The 21,990-nt window shown below is 38.5% G+C and overlaps 1 protein-coding gene across 2 annotated transcripts in view; it reads right to left on the bottom strand.

Annotated features, from left to right (window-relative positions):
* Positions 1-494: 494 nt before the first annotated feature.
* The window catches only part of eipr1 (EARP complex and GARP complex interacting protein 1), a 96,203-nt gene continuing 74,707 nt past the window's right edge, over positions 495-21,990 (bottom strand). For both annotated transcript variants that reach the window (XM_059981992.1, XM_059981993.1), the window contains 3 exons: positions 13,317-13,484; positions 9,030-9,197; positions 495-796 (listed from right to left, as the gene is read on the bottom strand). In XM_059981992.1, the coding sequence (XP_059837975.1) occupies positions 625-796; positions 9,030-9,197; positions 13,317-13,484 (508 nt within the window). In that variant the 3' untranslated portion in view covers positions 495-624. The remainder of the gene's footprint in view (positions 797-9,029; positions 9,198-13,316; positions 13,485-21,990) is intronic.

Below are 21,990 nucleotides of genomic sequence, written 5' to 3'. Positions count from 1 at the left end.
AGTGATTACTACACTCGAGAAGATTAATTACTTTGTGCTACAATGCTTCGTAAGCTATTGAGAATGTGGAAAGAAGCCAGTCAGTGTTGAATGTTGTATTGTTAAGTTTGGGCTGATATTCTGACCATTATACTCTCCTTGAGCTGATATAGTTCTGAATGGGAAATAAGTTGTAAAATCCCTATCTGGAGATTAAATATACAAGCTATTTCAATGTGGTCTATGAAATTCACTGAAGATATACTACTAGAATGTTATTCAATTTCTTAACAAATTGGTGTAAATCTACCTGTTGTGATCTTGCACGTTATCATTGATCAGCAATGTACTTTTTCCAGAAATTTTACACTTCGTTCACCATTATTATTGTTTTACCTTGCACAACGCACTGTTTAATGATTCGATCTGTATGAACAGTGTGCAAGGCAAGCTTTTATACCGTATTGTTACATGTGATCATAAACTAATACCAATGCAAACACATCAAATTAATGTTTGTCATTATTTATTGTTTTCAGCAATGCAGCAGATATATTACAGTTCAATGTTAAGTTATTTTCAGAGTTTATATAACAAAAATTATACTTATCTAGTTTAAGAACAAAAACTGAAATTATTGCTAAGTTACAACAAAATACGATACTTTAATGCTCTTGGTACCCGGTTTATCACAAGTCTTCCATCATAGCTTAAAGATGCAAACAGCCATGGATCAGCTGAGGACCATTCCACTGCATAAACGCTATCCTCATGTTCTTCATATGTAGCTATTATGCTATCCTGTAGTGGTTCTTTCCTATGAAGAAAAATCAATAAATCACTAAATACTTTTAGCATCTGGTAGATATCTCCTAGTAGGTGCCTACATAGCATAACAATACAGCCTTATGGAATACTACCTTCAATTACATTATTTTGTAGTACTTATTGCATAATAGTGTTGGTTGTGTGATTAAAGCCACCGAGTTTCTTGCTCAGTGTACTCACACAGTCAATGTTATTAATTTTCCTACAGGTGACTCAAGACAAATTGTTTAGCCTCTTTGTATTTTTGATTTAATGAATGGATGTTAATGGATATTATCTGTCATAACTACTTCCATTAGGTGCAATTACTCTGGAATAAATGCATCCGCATTTACTGTGCTCCCTTCCCTTTGTATTTCCGAAGATAACATAAGTTTGTACTTCTTGTCCATAATTTATTTTGTTGCAATGCATATTTACGCTTGGACAAAACTTTCCCACTGTAAATTCCTTAAATTTCATCTAATTTTGCTATCAGAATCATCAGTATATGCTCCCCCAATACCCATCTTAAGGAGCAAGTTTGTGGATTATATAGTTTACATTACATTTCAGTTCAAAGTATGCAATTGTTTCATTTCTCATACACCAATGAATTACTCTATCCCCAAGAGTACTCCTTTATATATAATAATCATGCACGATACAGTATGCTACGGGTCCTCATATAATGGAAGAGAATCCAAGCTTCAAGTTCAGTGTCCACATACAGAACCTTTAACTTTCTTTCCTTTTGTTTCATTTCTAATATTCCACCTGTTTCTCATTAATATCCTGTAAAACATATTCCTAAATTTCTTTCTCCACAGCAAAATAACCATTGGCCCTTATATTGCAGACAAATTCAATGTGCAATGTTGTTTTCTTGCTGCTCTTAATTGGGCACTATTACCAGATGAAAACGAAGACAGAAGGACCCAATATTCTCAGCATCTCTCACAACCACCACTGCCACCCCGCCCCCCGCAATCTTTTATTTAGCAGTGAGATAATCAATAAATAAAAAGAACTAGTTAGTTGTTTCTCATTAAGTCAGAAGGCAAATAAATACACAAAATATACCCCCCCAAAAAATAAGTGAATACTTAAAGTGAAGAAAACGCTCACACAAAGAATAAGGGTTCAAATCCGGCTCTCTGAATTGAACATAAAACCTAACCTGGCATACTTGAGCAGATTAAGTGCTGCAACAACTTTCACGTATTATTAAACCAAGGCTCATCAACCTACTCAAGTGTACAGAAAAAATTCTTGTGGCATTATTTGATGAGCAGCAAGGTTGTTGTAGTGTGCTGACATTCATTTACCAACTGAATGGCATCAATAAAGAAGATCATGTAGTTGTTAATTTCATTGTTAAGACCACACTATTTTCTCACAGTGAGTATACATGAAATGTACTTCATTGCTTTTGGGATATTTCAGTGCCATGATGGAAGCTATTTAAATAGAATTTTTGTGTTTAATTGTTCTTAGTAATTTTCTTCCTAATGCTTTAATTTATTTTCAAACATATCTTCATTATAGAAACATAGTAAACCTACAGCACAATACAGGCCCTTTGGCCCACAAAGCTGTGCTGAACATGTCCCTACCTTAGAAATTACTAAGCTTACCCATAGCCCTCAATTTTTCTAAGCTCCATGTACCTATCCAAAAATCTCTTAAAAGACCCTATCATATCCGCCTCCACCACTGTTACTGGCAGCCCATTCCATGCACTCACCACTCTCTGAGTAAAAAACTTAACCCTGACATCTCCTGTGTACCTACTCCCCAGCATCTTAAACCTGTGTCCTCTTGTGGCAATCATTTCAGCCCTGGGAAAAAGCCTCTGACTATCCACATGATCAATGCCTCTCATCATCTTATACACCTCCATCAGGTCACTCCTCATCCTCCGTCACTCCAAGGAGAAAAGGCCGAGTTCACTCAACCTGTTTTCATAAGGCATGCTCCTCAATCTAGGCAACATTCTTGTAAATCTTAGCTGCACCCTTTCTATGGCTTCCACATCCTTCCTGTAGTGAGGCAACCAGAACTGAGCACAGTACTCGAAGGGGAGCCTGACCAGGGTCCTACATAGCTGCAACATTACCTCTCGGCTCCTAAAATCAATTCCATGATTAATGAAGGCCAATACTCCATATGCCTTCTTAACCACAGAGTCAGCCTGCACAGCTGCTTTGAGAGTCTTGAGGACTTGGACCCCAAGATCCCTCTGATCCTCCACACTGCCAAGAGTCTTACCATTAATATTATATTCTGTCATCATACTTGACTTACCAAAATGAACCACCTCACACTTAACTGGGTTGAACTCTATCTGCCACTTCTCAGCCCAGTTTTGCATCCTATCAATGTCCTGCTGTAACCTCTGACAGCCCTCCACACTATCCACAACACTTCCAGATTTGAGATTGTTCCTGTAGGATTACTGGAACCATTTTTGAATGAAAAGGTCGACAACTAGCTTTGAGTTCTAAACTTCGCACTGTGCTCAAGGAACATCATTATGTGACAAGCAACCTTCAGAGTAAAAATGGACATCACTTTTATGACAGAGTAACCTTCCATATGACATTTCTGTATTTCTTTCTTTCCAAAGTTTTTGTTTTTGTGCAGGTTATTGCCTATATAGCCAAAATGTTGTTAAGTGATAAAGATCTTATTTAAATTTAAGCTGGAACTGTTAGCTATAAAAATGTCATTAACAGTAATGTGAAAAGCTATCCTCAAGGATCAGTATATCTGAACAATGATACGAAAAGCATTTATACTAATGCAAAAGATCAATTTTTTCATCTGTTATCAACATTTCTCAAGCATATACACTCAGTAGCCACTTTAATCGGTACACCTCTGCACCTGCTCGTTACTGCAAATATCTAATCAATGAATCATGTGACAGCAACTCAATGCATAAAAACATGCAGACATGATCAAGAGCTTCAATTATTATTCAGATTAAACATCAGAATGGGGAAAGAAATTTGATCTAAGTGACTTTGACTGTGGAATGAACTGGTTAGCGCCAGATAGAATGGTTTGAGTATCTCAGAAACTGCTAATCTCCTGGGATTTTCACGCTCAACCATCTCTAGAGTTAACAGAAAATGGTGTGACAAACAAAAGATATCCAGTAAACAGCAGTTCTCTGGACAAAAATGCCTTGCTAATGAAAGAGATCAGAGGAGAATGGCCAGACTGGTTAAGGAGACAGGAAGGTGACAGTAACTCAAATATGCATGCGTTACAACAGGAATGTGCAGAAGAGCATCTGTGACTGCACAACACATTGAATCTTGAAGTGGATGGGCTACAGCAACATAAGACCACAAACATACACTCTATGGCTACTTTACTGGGTACAGGAGATACCTAATAATATGGTCACTGAGTGTTTTATATCATTCGTTAATGTAGATAGGTTGTGCTTATTTAAAATTATTTGGAAAACCCTGAAACACAAAGTCTAGTTTTTAATTCCCTGCATTTTTAAAGTACAGTTGTGGCACAGTGTCTTGACCTCACAATCTGTCTCGTTATGATCTTGCAGTTTGTTGTTACTCACAAAGCACTTTCTGTGTAGCTGTTATACCTGTTCTGCATTGCAAAAGGATCTAGTGGTTTCCTGGCATATATGATGAATAAATTCTCCTCCGGCTTCCAGACTAGTACAGATATCGAATTTAACCAATGTTTCGATGACAAACTCTGCCATCTTCATCAGGGATGATGCCGAGACATGTCTAAACCAGTGGTATATATACCCCTGTTGTCCGTCTCTCCTGATTGGTTCGTCCACAGCCAATCAGGTTTCTGCTGTCCCACCTTGTTTACAATCAAATTGCAGTTCTTACTTAGAGTGAGACCTTCATCTTTGTTAAAATTCTTTTCTTCTAGTTTTATTTCAATGGCTTTCTTCACCAGGTGGTCCAAAAACCCATTGGCCTGGCAGAGTAGTTTTGTGCATCAAAGTCAATCCTGTGGCTATGGTGAGCGCAATGTTCTGCTACCACCAATTTCTCTGGGTAGCCCAAATGGATACACCTCCTGTGCTCATAGGAACTGACTTTGTGAGGAAAGCCAGAAAGTAGTAGCCGTAAGTTGTTGCCTTTCTGACTTGAGGCCTGTGACTAGTTGGGTGCTACAGAGATCAGTGGTTGGTCTGTTGTTGTCTGACATCTATATCAACAATCTGGGTGAGCAGGCAGTAAACCCAATCAGCAAATTTGCAGGTGACACCAAGGTTGGGGGCACAGTCGACCGTGGAAGACCATCAAAGCTAGCAGTGAGATTTGGATCATCTGGGCTGAAAATGGGCTGAAAAATAGCAGATGAATACAGGCAAGTGTGATGTGTTGCAGTTTGCGAGGATCAATCACAGTAGGTCCTACATAGTGAGTGGTCGGGCACTGATGAGTCCAAAGGGATCTGGGAATACAGGTCCATAATTTCATGGAAGTGGCATAACAGGTAGATAGGGTTGTAAAGAAAGCTTTTGGCACATTAAAGTACAAGTATTGGCATGTTGTGTTGAAGTTGTATAAGACATTAGTGAGGCCTAATTTGGAATACTGTGTGCAGTTTTGGTCACCTGCCTACAAAAGTGATGAAAATAAGGTTGAAACAGTACAAAGAAATTTCCTGAGCATCTTCCCAGTCTCTGCACCTACTTTGTTTCCATGTTTCTACTTTACTTACCCGACATTCTTGAATGTCCAGTATACTGAAGATGTCTTCCACTATGAAAACTGATGCAAAATACTCATTCAGTTCCTCTGCCATCTCTGCGTCTCTCCTTACAATATCTCCAGCATCATTTTCTAGTAGTCCCAAATCTACCCTCAACTCTCTTTTATCCTTTATATACTTTAAAAGCTTTTAGTATCTTCTTTGTTATTAGTCACCAGCTTCCTTCCATAATTGATCTTTTCCTTCCTAAAGACCTTCTTGGTTTCCTTCTGCAAGTTTTTAAAAGCTTCCCAATCCCCTATCTTCCCACTAGCTTTGGCTTCCTTGTATGCCCTCTCTTTTGCTTTTACCTTGGCTCTGACTTCACTTGTCAGCCATAGTAGTGTCCTTCTTCCATTCAATATTTCTTCTTATTTGGAATATCTTGTCTTGTACTTCCCTCATTTTTCGCAGAAACTACAGCCATTGCTGCTCTGCTGTCCTTCCTGCTGGTGTCCCTTCCAGTCAACTTTGGCCAGTTCCCCTCTCATGCCATTGTAATTTCCTTTATTCCATCGATATACAGACATTGGAATTTAGTTTCTCCTTCTCACATTTCAAAGTGAACTCGATCATATTGTGATCACTGTTCTCTAAGGGTTCCTTAACCTTAAGCTCTCTTATCACCTCTGGATCATTGCACAACACCCAATCCAGCACAGCTGATCCCCTAGTGGGCTCAACAACAAGCTGTTCTAAAAAGCCATCCCTTAGACATTCTACAATTCTCTCTCTTGAGATCCAGTAGTGGCCTGGTTTTCCCAATCCACTTTCATGTTAAAATCCTCAATGACATTGCCCTTCTGACATGCCTTTTCTATCCCCTGCTGTAACTCGTAATCCACATCCTGGCTGCTGTTTGGAGCCTGTAGACAACAGTCATTAGGATCCTTTTACGCTTGCCATTTCTTAACTCAATCCGTAGAGATTCTGCATCTACCAATCATCCCTCTCTAATGATTTCATATTATTTCCTATAATCGGGGCCACAGCACGCCTTTGCCTACTAACCTATCTTTCTGATACACCATATATTCTTTGACGTTCACCTCCCAATAGCAGCCAGCCTTTAGCCCAGTTTCAGAGATGGCCACAATGTCGTACCTGCCAATCTGTAGCTGAATTTCAAGATCGTCCATTTTATTTTTTATGCTGCCGGCATTCAAATATAACATTTCCAGTCCAGTATTTGTTGCTTTCTGTTGTAAATCATCCCACTGGCTGTGATTATGCCTCATCTCCTGCCTGTCCCTATCATCTCTGTTGCACGCTATCTTCGATTTATTTCTGTTTTCCCCTTCCTCAGTCCTATCACTCCAGTTCCCATCCCCCTGCCAAATTAGTTTGAACCCTCCCTAACAGCTCTATTAAACCTGCTTGCTAGGATATTGGACTCCTTTGGGTTCAGGTGTAACCTGTCCTTTTTGTATATATTGTACTTACCCCAAAAGAGGCCCCAATGATCCAGGAAGCCCTGCCCTCTACACCAGTCTCTCAGCCACACAATAATATGTCTGATCATGCGACTCTTGCGCTCGTTAGCATGTGGCATAGGCAGCAATCCTGAGATTACTACCCTGGAGGTCCTGCTTTTCACTTACTACCCAACTCACTGAACTCTCTCTTCTGGACCTCCTCCCTTTTTCTACCTATGTCATTAGTACCAATGTGTACCAAAACTTCTGGCTGTTCACCCTCTCCATTCAGAATACTCTGCACCCGATCCAAGACTTCTCTCACCCTGGCACCTGGGAGGCAACACACCATGCAGATATCTCTATTAGGCTGACAGAACCTGTTGTCTGTTCCACTCACTACAGAATCCCCTATGACTACCACAATCCTCATCTTCTTCTCTCCCTTCTGCACCAGGAAATCAGGCTCAGTGCCAGAGAACCAATCACCGTGGTCGTCCTCTGTCAGGTCACCCCCCACCCGCCACCCCCCAATGCATCCAAAACGAGATAACGATTACTGAGGTGGATGGCCACAGGGGAGCTCTCTCCTATCTGAAGTCATATTGCAGCAAGATAAGATTTTGGTTAGTCCATACTTGATGTGGAGGCTTTGGAAATGGTGCAGAGAGGTTCACCAGAATGCTACTTGGTTAGATGCTTTGAGCTGGAAGGAGAGGATGCACAAACTTCGAGCTAAGGAAGGACCTTTTAAAGATTATAAAATTATGGACAGTATAGTAGACTGTCAGAAACTTCTTTCCACTGTAGAAATGTTGAGCGCTAGAGGACATCCATTCAAGGTGGGGGGTGGAGTTTAAGACAGATGCATGAGGTATTTTGTTTTATAAAAATGCAGAGAATAGTAGGTGCCTGGAATCAGCTGTCAAAAGTAGTGGTGAATACAGATTTGTCAGTGGCATTTACAAGACCGTTAGACACATGAATATGCAGCAAATGGAAGGATATGATTCATGTACAGGCACAAGAGATTAGTTTAATTCAGCATCATGTTTGGCCCACACATTGAAGGTCAAAAGGCCTGTTCCTGCACAGTTCTGCTCTATTTTTTGTTCTCCATGTGCAAAGGCACAGTGAACAGGAAATAGAGAAATGGCTAATTTATAAATTAATCCAAGATGCAGAAGCATCTTATCTGGCTGTTAACATTCTGATAAAGAATGAAAAGAGACGACAGAACACTTTATATAAAACATTAGTCTTTTGCAGTAATCTTCACAACCCTGAGGAACTGGTTCCAGAAACAGAAAGAACCAATCTCAAATCCAATGCCAGTCCTAAAATGGAAGGACCTTGTTCTATGAACTCAACATTTCTTGACTGTGCTATCTTATCTATCTAAAGCTGATTAGTATGATTTAGTTGCTGCAATAAAGCACAAGTTCAATTTGTCTTAGGTATTTGTGACTGACCTGTTTCAAAGGACAATGGTTAATTGAAAGAAATTTGCGGATGAAATTAATTGTAGGTTTTATCAACTTATTGATGATAAGTTGCTCTGCACTGGCACGAAGTCTCATGATAATAGCAACAGAGGAAGGGCTACAAGTTTATTAGCTTAACTTTTCCACTTGATTTTTGGCTAGGCGCCACATGTACAGTCTTATATAAAATCTAAATTGATTTGAACATTTCAAATTCATCTAAAATTTACAGTTTTATTTTTAAAACCACATTTTCTATTCCCACAAACTCATATTGAAAGGTACTTGCAGATGATGAGTAGAATTAAGATCAGTGATAATTGATGGAATTTTCATTTTGGATCTTGTGGTTTGGGTAACACAGGCAAGGCAGTAACCATTCTTGCTTCTCCCAAAGCATGAACCACACTTTGTGAGAATGGGGGAGGTTTCTTCAGGGGTTCCTTCTCTATTCTATGGCCAGAAAATTACCAAAATATTACAAGACTATTCATATTCATTAGTTGTTGATACTGCTATAGAACTTCTCATACACTTTTTAAAAGACAGTCTTTCAAAGGATATAATCATGTGACCATTGACATACTTCTCTTCATGCTGGTTCTCCTCTTGGTCACTTAAGTCATCATCATCCATCAAGTGGCCGAAGGGCTCTGACGAAATAGACACCATGTTGGAAAGAATGACTCTGCTGTCACTGCTGGCAGTCAACACTAACTGATCGTGTGAATGATTGTATCGGACACTCCAGATCCTGCACACAGAAGGAAAGAAATATTTTTGTAGTAATCATAGAGAACAATTTTGCTGAATACTCTAAATACATAAAAAGAGATAAAAATAAATGTAGCTATATACTTGCCTCTACTGCTGATTGATTAATTATTTTGACAAAGGTTGGATATTATGGCTAAGAAATTAGTTATTCACAGGTTTACCTAACCATTAACATTATGGCTTGCTCTAAATTCACCTTTAGTCTTCCTGTCCATCAGATCAGCACGTCACAGACTAATTAAGCAGTGGGACCCTTTGGAAAATCTGCAAAGCCACTCTCCATGCTAAATTCCAGGTCGGTTCAGAAAGTTTGAGGCCAGCTGGACAGATTATATGAGTTAGGATGGCAGCAATCCACAGATCTGCTGTATGGCATTTAAAAATGACCGCTGAAATCATTGATTTGGTTAGTGAGGAATATGAAGCAACAGGGGAGGGAAATACAGTTTGGCACCTTCACTACCTGTGCTGGATTGTATTACCTGCAGGCTGTATTTTTTTTAAAAATGTCCAGTACAAATTGTATTATTGAAAATTAAAGCTTATTGGAGAAAATAAAAGGAGAAAGACTGATATCTGTATTAATCTTCAGTACAAAAACTCTGTAGTTAATAACAAAGTAAATGTTAAATAAACACAATCCAATAAAGAAAACAAGATTTGGTAAGGAGAGCACAATAGTGATGCAACTCAAGCTTGAAAGCAAAGTACAAAAGTCAGCTACTACTGTAATACTCATTTCTCACACAAAAATGATGTTTTACCACCAATTTGTCTTTAAGTTACAGAAGTGTTCTGTATCTGAGTTAACTCATTGCATTGTTTCATATAATTTAAAAACTTTGAATTTATTAACTGCTCATGTAGTTTAATGAATACCCAAAGGAAAATCAATTATTGTGCTTTGAATCACAGTATATATAATCTTTGCATTGAATGATCCAATTTTCATGAGAAAACTGACATCATTGGGGAATGTACAGAGCATTTCCACGGGTCGGTGAGAGCTTCCCCAAGCAATCATTTTATTTATTGATTGAGATACAGTGCAGAATAGATCCTTCCGGTCCTCAGGCCATGCCGCCCGGTAATCCCCCAATTAACTGGTAACCTAATCACAGGAGAATTTACAATGACCAATTAACCGAGCAACCGGTAGGCCTTTGATCTGTGGGAGGAAACTGGAGCACCTGGAGGAAACCAGCACTGTCATGGGGAGAAGGCAATGGTGGGAATTGAATCTGGGTTGCCTGTACCGCAAAGCATTGTGCTAACTACTATGTTACTGTGCCGTCCTATGCACATACACAGAGAAAATCAGTTTCACTGTGACATCAATCTTTTCATCTGCCTCCATTCAATCCCCAGTCTTTTGCTTGGTCATTCTGGCCTTCTTGCTGGTATCGAATACAAAATTTTGCATCTCCTAACCCTACTGTAATCCTGATACTACATCGTGATCTCTTACTCCACGACTTTCTTCCACCCTCCACTCCCACTTTGACTTCCGCCAAAATAATTTCCTCATCTAGTTTCTACATTTACTCTTATTTTGAAAAATCATGGAGCCAAAGGTTGTAGTACATTTTGTACATAAATGTACATGGAGATCTGCAAATTACCCATCCAAACACTCTGGCTGCTTTGAACATTGTGTGGTAATGAATACTGGATCACTGGACCTTTAGAGCAACTGGTATATTCAGTCAAGTTCAAAGTGTGAAAATAATGTGCCAGAATTATTAGCCTTCCAAAAACATTTAAGATATATTTTTCAAGTTTCACATCAAACATCCAAGTTAGAAAACAAATAAGTAATTCTGATGGGATAGAAGCAGAGAATCAATCTCAGGAAAATATAACCGGCTACTTCTCTCTGAATTTCATTCTGCAAAAGTTACTTTCCAGTGCCAGTATCTGGGCCTTTGAACACAGAGCAGTACAGCACAAGAACAACCCCTTCAGAAGAGGATGTGCCAAATTAATTAAACTAAAAGTCTAAACAGTCTCTTCTGATTACAAGAGTCTGTATCACTCCATTCTCTGCAAATTCACATGCCTATCAAAGAATGACTTAAATGCCTCTATAGTACTTGCCACTACTAACATCACTGACAGCACGTTCTAGGCCCAATCACGCTGCATAAAATATTTGACCCGCAAATTTCCTTTGAACTTATGTCATCTCCCTTTAAATGCATGACCTTTGGTATTAGACATTTCAAATCTGGGAAAAAGATACTGGCTGTCTGCTCTACCAATGCACCTCATAACCTTATCAACTTCTATCAAGTCTCCCTTCAAACAACCCATGTCTGCCCAACCTCTCCTCAAACACATGCGCCCTAACCAAACTTCTTCCGTAATCTCTTCGCCCCCTTCCTAGAAAAGAGTGACAAACATTGAATGCAGTACTGAAAAGGCAGCCTAACCAGAGTTTTATAAAACTACGACATGACTTCCCAACTCTTAAACTCAATGCCTTAACTAATAAAGGCAAGCACACTTTCTTTTACTACCCGACCAACTTCAGGGAACAATGGACTTGGACCTCAAGATCCCTCTGCACAACACTGTTAACAACCTTGCCGTGTCCCACCTCAAACTTATCCAGATTAAACCCCTTTGCCACTTCTCCACCCATATTGAAATTGATCTATATCCTGCTGTATCCTTTGGAAATCTGCTACACTATCTGCAATGCAGCCAATCTTTGTATCCTCTGCAAACTTACTAACCCACCCATCCAAGTTTTCAGTTACAATGCATTATATGATTTGTATGTTTTTAAGTATTATGAACAATAAAATACACTTTGGTTAAAAAAGTAATTTTTCTGAAAGTTATGTTGTTTACAACGTGGTTTCCCACTCTGAGAACTGACAGACTGTTCAATGGCAAAAAGAACACTGCAGTTTAGTCTGAGTGTATCCTTATCTAATATGCAGGGACAACCAGGAGCAAGGATACACACACACACACACACACACTCTCTCTCTCTCTCTCTCTCTCCATCAGAAATTACTAGACAAAAGTTGTAACTGTTATCTCAAGCTCAGTTGTCAGTTGTCCTTGTTAACTCTGAGATGCTGTGTTATCACTGACTTGTACTTAAAGAGCAAACCTGGAGTGTTGATCTTCTGGTGTATACTGCCCAACAGGAATAAGCTCACTTTGGATGCCGAATAGCAGAACAAGTGTCTAATGGAAATTGTAACTCTTCAGCCACAGCACGAGCACAATACCATCCTGCATTTGCCAGAGTACGTGAACTAAAAGTGACCAGTTTTATAATTTGATAAGCCAATCAGATCAGAAACAAACTAATGTTAACATATTATCAGAAAAAAAATCCAAAGATATGATAGTAACAAGACAACCCAACTTCATGCCCACATAGCACTGTAGCGAGCTCAGTGAAACCTCCGTCTTTCCATAGCACTGTAGCGAGCTCAGTGAAACCGCCATCTCTTTCCATAGCGCTGTAGCGAGCTCAGTGAAACCGCCGTCTCTTTCCATAGCGCTGTAGCGAGCTCAGTGAAACCGCCGTCTCTTTCCATAGCGCTGTAGCGAGCTCAGTGAAACCGCCGTCTCTTTCCATAGCGCTGTAGCGAGCTCAGTAAAACCGCCGTCTCTTTCCAGCCTTCAGTGTAGTGGTACACATTTTCCATGACTACGGGGGTCTCCTCCCACACCCCTAAGAGAGGTAGCTTGGTAGAAAGTTGGCCCCTGTCTATTAACCTACATAAATGGATGGTTAAAATTGTGACTGGGGGAAAGAGGGTAGTTGATGATGATGTGGGGAGATTATTGAGGACATTATAGGGGGAAAATTGAGTTATAGTCATGTCATTGCCTCTTAGGTGGTAAGAAAGCATTAAAAGAGACTAGTCTCCATAATAGTAGACATGCAATTTCAGTGAGAAAATGTCAAATCCTGCTAAAGAAGAAAAAAATCAGCTCCTCGCATTCTAAACTATTTAGGCACAGCTCTGAGAAGATAGATCAAGAAACACTGCTAATTATATGCCTCAAGAAATGAATGAACTAATTGAGCCTGAAGCACAGTCTGAGAAAAATAAAATTGTTTGTTTACCAGTGGGAGTGTTCTTCTAAAGCCTTGACTGGCTCCTGGACATTTCTGATATCCCAAAATTTCACTTTACAATCATCACCACAGCTTGCTAAGTAGTACTGCTTGTTAGGATTGAAGTCAAGGTCTCGCACCAACTGGCCATGGGCATTTTCCACACAGTAGACTTGACTGTAGAAAGAAAAAATAAAGTAGTTCACTTCTGAACTAGCACACTGAATATACACTTACTTTGTCTTTTTCTGGATAAATAATAACCTTCAGAGGCAGTAAGGAAGAATTGTTCAAAGCACGTCATAACCATGCAAATCTAAACAACACTTTTCAGATGCAAACACAAGGAATACTGCAGATGCTGGAAATTCAAGCAACACACACAAAATGCTGGTGGAACGTGGCAGACCAGGCAACATCTACAGGAAGAAGTACAGTCCATGTTTTGGGCTGAAACCCTTTGTCAGGACTAACTGAAAAGACTGTACTTCTTCCTGTAGATGCTGCCTGGTCTGCTGTGTTCCACCAGCATTTCGTGTGTGTTGCTTGAACACTTCCAGATAGATATGTGCAAAATGACTGTTTTTTTCTCTGATATAGATAATGAAAATGTTTTGTGAGATGGAATTTTCCAAATTATCCTTCACGGGAATTTTTCTTTATCAAAATCATGTCTCTGAAAAGCCTAGCTAAGGATAAGCTTGTGGTTAAGAAATGTGCATCCTGATATTCATTAATTTTACGATGGAAATCTGTATTTGGACACCCTGGAAACGTGGCAGTTTATCCAGATCTTGTGGAAGACCTTGGGCACCAGCGCACATTGTCCCATCTTTCTTTTGGTGCTCAAGTTTGAAATGAATCAACTCCATGTTTTTCGTAAGTAATAATAATAATCATAATGATGTTATTTCTAGAACACTTTTCATCCAGATGATGTAGAAATTGCTTTACAATGAGATAAAGTGGAATCATGGAAATAAAAGATAAAAATGTTAGTTAAAAGCAAGGTTAAATAAATAAATTTTGAGCTGGCATTTAAAAGTGTCAACTGAGTCTGCATCCTTTATAGTAATTTTATAAAGAATACAGCCAGTACTCAGGTTACATTATGATTCACTTCCTGAGGACTGTTTATAATTTGATTTATTCCCATTCAGAAATATCTGCTTTCTATAGCTACTATATTGTATTGCTCTGCATATACTTGAGAGAATTCTGCCATTTCATTGTATAATCACCTTAACACTACCCATAATTAAACTAATGGAAAATATCCTGCATCCAGTCATTTATGAAAATCATGAAGCATATTATTATTATTATTAGCTTAAAATGCATTAAAATATATGGGAGAATTTATATAAAGTCAGAGTTCCATAAGTCAGATCATTTGTAGCCTGGAGGGCACTCATAAGCACTTAAAGACATAATAGCAATAAGCCACTGAAACTATTGTGCCTGCCCTACCATTGAATCAGATCATGGTTGATCTTTTTACTTAGTACAGCTTTCCTGTACTAACCCCATTGGTCTTGATTCTCTTAGTATAAACAAATCTATTCACCTTGTGGTCACCACGTACAATCACCGAGATCCCTCTGTATATGAAAGCTTCAAAGAGTCCTGCCATGTATAGTGCATTTTCCTCATATATTTGATCTCCCAAAATGTAATGCTTCATACTTGTCCAGATGAAATTCCATCTGCCCAAATTTTTCAAATAATCCCTGCTGTACCATTTAACACCATTCCTTGTTTTCTACAACTCCACCAACTTTCATGGTGTCCTGCAAACTTACTCAACAGACCTATTTAGTTTCTGGAGGAGAGAGGGGGAGAGAGAGGGACCCCCTTTTAAAGCAAGAGATCTGTTCAGCCCAACACTACACAATATTGTACATGCTAAAGATCAAAGGACAATTCCATATTTGCAATGCTTCCTTTGAACTGTATGTAATAGTTTCAAATGCCTGGATCTTCCCATCATCACACCTCCCTGTTTGTGCCTATATTACAGATACCAAAATTCATACAAGTAAGAAATTCAAATCAGCAACTTTCTATTCTTTCAATTTTAATTTGGTTCATGGATCTTAGGAACCCATTGTTCAGAGCTGCATTTTAGATTTAATCCACAATTCATATTTGAATTTGATGGCTAGTGTCTGAAATCAGTTGGTTATTTGCTACATACAGTATGTGCTAACCCCAAAAAATTGCTCTAAGAGTGAAATGTGTCATTTGCAGTAACAACCAACACAGCCTAAGGATGTGCTGGGGGCAGCCCGCAAGTGTTGCCAGACATTCTGACGCCATCATAGCATGGCCACCATATTCAGAGAACACACAAAGACAACAACAACAACAAACTACAGCCAAACAAGACCCTTACCTCTCTGTTAACATGCAAGATTCCAAGAGGCTGCAAATGGGTGGCAGACACTTGCTACTTATTCTGCACCAGACTACCATAAGGAACCTTATCAAATACTATGCTAAAGTCCAAGTAGGCAACATCCACTGCATAACCTCAGTCAATCAGCGTTCCCATCTCCTCAAAAAAACTCAACCAGATTTGAGAGTCAGGGCCACCCATACACAAAGCAATGCTGATGTTCCCTAATTTGCTTTTCCAAATGTATGTAAATCCCGTTTCTACGATTTTACTTCAATATTTTCTCTAAACACTGATGTAGGAAAATTCAAAGTAAATTTATTGTCAAAGCAGATATATGTTACCACAGACAACCCTGAGGATTACCCCCCAATTCATTTGTTTATCAAATATTGATACATTGTTACTGCTGAAATCATTTGAATGAGATCCAATCTTCTCACCAGGATGCAATACAACTGATGGTAATTTTGGAGAAGAGCAAAATGTTCTCCTAAATCCCTATGCAATATTCATCCTTTAAATAAAAATCACACAAATTATTAATTAAGTAGTTAGCACTTTTTATTTATTCTCAGGGAGCAATTGACACTGACAGGACTGTATTTATTGCTGTGATGATGATGATAGCCTTTCTCTTGCACCTGAACAACTCCAGGATGATAGATGTTTCATAAAGAGATTAGGTAATGAATTCTGCTACTGACTTTACACCAATGGAAGAACAATAAGTTATATCCAATTTCAGTTGCATATTAATTGGAAGGATATTTGCATAATGTTGTTCTCACAACATTCACACTCCAGTTCATCTCAACTCTAGATGTCTCCAGGGAGAAAGCTTCAGCCAAAGTAATCTTGGTTTTCTGCATGTACTGCAGCCACAACGCAAAGGTACATATTGGTGGATACTGAGCCTAAGATCATTGTCAAAAACCAATTAAGTCCTTTCAGCTTTGACAACATTGAGCCTTGATTGTTGTAGATATATTGTCCAGGCATAAAATGGAGTAAATTCTAGATGCCAGCTTTATTGTAATACTGGCCTCACAAAGTTATGATAGACAAAAATCTAAAAAGGGAATGAACTAACCACAATCTGACTTGTTAATTATCTTTATTCAGATATGCACTAGTGCCAAGCCCAGATGAAAGATCTGAAGCCAACTTTCCCTGTCACACTTGGAGTATAACTCCTCCTTTAGATAGTAGTTTGGCAAGATCATTGTGTCACTAGTCAAGTCTCTTAGATGGGGTAAAAACCAAATAAAGGGAGAGGATGGCCTGAAAATACCTTCTCTCTCTCCATAAGCCAAACTGAGGTCTGACTTGACTACCACCCTGACATCACCATCTGGGAATGGCAACAAAGAGTGATGGGGCAGTCAGGGTAGGGAAATCTAGCTTTATACTTAACTGATATTCCTTATATAGTTGCAAGAAAAACCTTCGCAATTACCTGGTCTTCTACATTGATTACTCAAGTAATGCCCTGGTTCACATGGTTCATATTTTTTCTTTGTTATGCTTTTCTGCTCTCTCTGTAAGCTGCTTGTTTGGGTTACTGTTGAAGATAAGAGATAGGAGAAACATGTGCCATCCATTTGGGATGAACAGATTCAGTGGAGGTTTCTCTGGTGAGGGACACTAGACAGACAGACAGACAGATCCCGAGGGAAATTGGGTTTTGTTACAGTCGCACCAACCAAGAATAGTGTAGAAATATAGCAATATCGAGTTTAGGGCTTTTGAGAGAGGAGAAGAGAGAAGACGCCAGAGAGAAGAGGTCAGAGAAGTCGACCCGGAGTGGGGCTGTGATGTGATGGAGCCCGGGGAGATCGAAGGAGGATCGGTGAAGGGGAAACCGTGAGCTCCAACTTGTGCACATTAGACTGTTACATTTAAAATGAGCCCTTTTCTTTATTTTTTGCATTTTCTTTACTACCCCTTTAGACAAATTAAGAATTATACAGCTAAATCTTTTAACTGTATGTGGTGTCCTACCTGTTATTTTGTGCTACTGATTTGTAACAGGGTTACGAATCACGCAGCACTCACACAAAACAGGGGGATTTGGGGGGCTTGCACTTCAATCTCCCACGTTTGGCGAGGCCGGTGGGTGTCCTTCTGCAGTTGACAGAACCAGAGCGTTACACTCATAAAATGTGGTCTGATCTTCATCCAAGTCGCAATAATAGGCAAACACAATCTGCCTAAACTAATAACGAATGAACGATTGTACTTCTCATCAATAATACGTACACCATTTAAACGATCACAGTCTTGCTTCAAAGAAGTCTGTGAACCTCTGGGGTAATGCCTTCTACAAAAGCTATTTGGAGTCAAGTGAGTCAATGAGATGAGATTGGAGGTGTGGGTTGCAGAGGTGCCTAGCTCTATAAAAAAGACACACAAAGCAGGTGACTGACAGAGCCTGCGCTTTTCAAGAAAAATCTATTCATGAACACCATGCCTTGATCAAAACAACTTTCATAGGACCTTAGAAGAAGAATTGTAGAGATGCATGAAGCTGGAAAAGGCTACAAAAGCATTTCTAAAGACCTGAGTGTTCATCAGTCCACAGTAAGAGAAATTGTCTACAAATGGAGGAAATTTGGTACTGTTCCTATTCTCCCTAGGAGTGAATGTCCTGCAAAGATTATACCAAGAGCACAATGTGCAATACTGGAGGTGAAAATGAACCCAAAAGTAACAAAGCTCTTCAGAACTTCCTAAGGTCTCTGTGTCCACTATAAGAAAAACACTGAACAAGAATGGTGTTCATGGAAGGACACCTATGAAGGAAACCACTGCTCTCCAAAAGAAACACTGCTGCACATCTTCAGTTTGCAAAAGATGTTCCACAGCACTTCTACGACAATGTTCTGTGGACAGATGAGACAAAAGTTGAACTTTTAGGCGAAAAAATGCACACTACTATGTTTGGAGGCCAAAAGGGCATTGCACACCAACACAAAACCTCATCCTAACAGTGAAGCATGGTGGAAAGAGCATCATGGTTTGGGGCTGCTTTACTGCCTCAGGGCCAGGACAGCTTGCCATCATTGAGGGAACAATGAATTCAAAATTGTATCAAGACATTTTACAGGAAAATGTCTGTGTAGCAGTCCATCACCTGCAGCTGAATAGAAGTTGAATGATGCAAAAAGACAATAATCCAAAACACAAGAGCAAATCAACAACAGAATGATTTAAAAAGAAGAAAATTTGTGCTTTAGGATAGCCAAATGAAAGTACAAACCTTAACCCAATTGAGATGCTGTGGCATGACCTGAAGAGGGCTGTTCATGCAAGGTATCCCAGAAATATTGATGAAATGAAACAGTTTTGTATGGAGGAATGGTCTAAAATTCCTCCTCGCCGTTGTGCAAGTCTGATCATCAGCTGCAGGAAATGTTTGGTGGAGGTTATTGCTGCTAAAGAATGTTCTACCAGTTATTAAATACAAGGGTTCACATTTTTTTTCCCAGCCTGGCCTGTGAATGCCTAAACAATATGTTCAATAAAGATATGAAAAGTTCTTGCAACTGTATCAGTCAGGAGTGCAACTTAGTTTAGGAAGTTTCGTCTGTATACCAGCACACATATGTGTGTGGGTGTGTGTACATGTAGCTGTCCAATGTGCTGAGTTTGACGTCAACTACCTTGCTAAACTCAGAGAGTAAGATATTCATGTACTTATGGTATTAATGGAGGGAAAGTCAGAAATTAAACTGATGAAATTTTCTTTTTTATTTTGGCATTACAATCCCCAAATCCATATATTTTCTAAGATACAGGATTACAAAGGCATGTTATCACTCTGAAATTTGAGCTGTTGACAAGTCAGGCTGAATTTATTTTATCTAAGACTCCATCGATGGTGCACTTCAATTCAAGCCATCTTTCCATTGCATGAACATTAACTGAAATAAAGCAGCCTTTAGACAGCTGGAATGATGAACATGTGTATTTATACTACAGGGATAAAACTGCTTCTTTAAGGTACCTGCTCAAAGCAGTCTCCATAGCAACAGGATTATCTCTCCACATTACCAAATTCATAACCAAAGAACATTTGAATTCTCTATTACACCCTGTGTCAGTCTATCAAAGCTGGTCAGGTTACAATGCCTGTGCTAAAGTGTCTTTAACTTTGAAAAATGAAATTGCTGTGGAGAGGTTCAGGATGATTTAAATATTTAAAGAGAGTGACCAGTTTACTGGATTTACAATTTTCTTTGTACATAATTTTTTCTTTTTAAATGTTGTTAATTACTGTCAAATTTAAATTGAACTATGTTGAGTATATTGAATATACTGCAATTCATTAAACTTTATATTTGAGGATCAATACATTTTTCAAAGCTTGAATATAGCATTCACAGCATTGTTTTACTTAAAGTGGAAAACTTAGACAAAAGTTGTTTATCCCCCTGTTTGAGCTTAAAAATCCCAAATTCTTAATTTTTAATCCCAAAGGTTAGGTCACAACAAAAGCATCAAATGATGTGTAAAGTTTCCTTATGGAAATGGAATTTTCTGTTGACAAATTTGGTTGTAAATGGCAATGTGACCATTAGCCCAATGTACCCAAGTACAATGTATTACAATGTATTACCAGTTCCAATGTCAAAGCATATTCTTTGGGTCCAGACTGCGCTATTTGCTGAAACTAATCTCAACATCATGCAACCTTTTACAATAACCACAGATACGCTGCTTTTATTAGCGTGAGAAAATGAAAACAATGCCTCGATTGGCATTGACGTCTACAGTAGAAATTTCAAATTTTAAGGAATTACAAATAACACACAGGGGACTAACATGCAGACCAAGGTAATTTTATTGACCCTAAATTCCATTCCATAGCCAAACTCAAAGATGCAAAAGATGCACCAAAACATGATGAAATATGTGAACTTTAAAATTTAAACAAATTGAGAAGAAGAAAATATCTGCAAATGCTGGAAATCCAAGCAACACACACAAAATGCTAGAGGAACTCAGCAGGTCAGGTTGCATCTCTAGAAAAAAGTACAGTCAACACACACAAAATGCTAGTGGAACACAACAAGCCAGGCAGTATCTATAGGACGAAGCACTGTCGATGTTTCAGGCCAAGACCCTTCGTCAGGACTAACTGAGAGTCAACATTTTAGACTGAGACCCTTCAGCAGGACTCTTTGAAAATTGAGACCCACTTTTTTAAGGAAATGTTTGCTTTACAACTAGCACTCAGCCACTTTGTTGCAGTTCATGCCACAGAAATGTAATTAAAACTGAAAAATCTTAATTTATTTGGATAATTTTGGTAACAATGACAAAATTATGATTACCATTATAAAATCATAGGATTATGACCTTGAAGAAACTGCCAACCGATTATATTTGTTCTGGTGATCACTCTTAAAAGTATGATAACATTATTTTTCTGCTCCTTCCAGAAATCTATAATCTATAATCTTATTATTAAATAATTAACTATTCCTTTTAACTAATGGAAACATATAATGCATGTTCTGACAACTGAAAAGTAGAAATGAAAAATGCAACTTCCCCATCATTCTTTTAACAATAATTCTGACTTTACTTCAGGAAGAAAATTTATTTTGTTGAAAGTGAATACAAGATTTGAGACTTGAGACTGTCTGGAATGGACTCACCAAGGCAATGAAGTTCACTTTCAAGATTGATGTCACATCATTGGTGTTGTCCTTGCAACCAACATTGACTACCTTCTATGATCCTGCTGCTGCTGACGACAAACCTCAACCCTTTGTGAATTATATTATTCAATATTAAAGGTACCAAATGGTTATAAACTAAATACATATACATGAACCACACATACATACACCTACACGTAGCTCTAGGTACATGGTTAAAAGAAATTCCAAAATTAGTAGATATTGTCAATCTCACAGGAAATAGGGGACTGTTCTTTTTTGTAAATCCTGCTACATTTATAAAACCATTAAAGTGAATGTTCTTTAAAAAATAATCAATATAATTCCTTGGATGGTATCTATTTGCCTTGGAGGAAAGTGCAACATAGAATTATGAAAATGATAATTGGGTTCCAAGGATTAAAATCCAGGGGAAAGAAATAGGTCAGATAGAGTTCAAAGTAAATTTATTATCAAAGTACATATATCACTAAGTACTACATTGAGATTCATTTTCTTGCAGGCATACACTGTCAATAGAAAGAAATACAGTAGAATCAATGAAAAACTGCACACAACAAAATGGACAAAAAGTGATGTACAAAAGACAACAAAG

This window comes from Hypanus sabinus, chromosome 10 (assembly GCF_030144855.1).
Source record: "Hypanus sabinus isolate sHypSab1 chromosome 10, sHypSab1.hap1, whole genome shotgun sequence".
Classification (NCBI taxonomy): Eukaryota; Metazoa; Chordata; class Chondrichthyes; order Myliobatiformes; family Dasyatidae; genus Hypanus; species Hypanus sabinus.
Note: the sequence above shows the minus strand (reverse complement) of the source record. Positions and strands in the feature narration are given on the sequence as shown.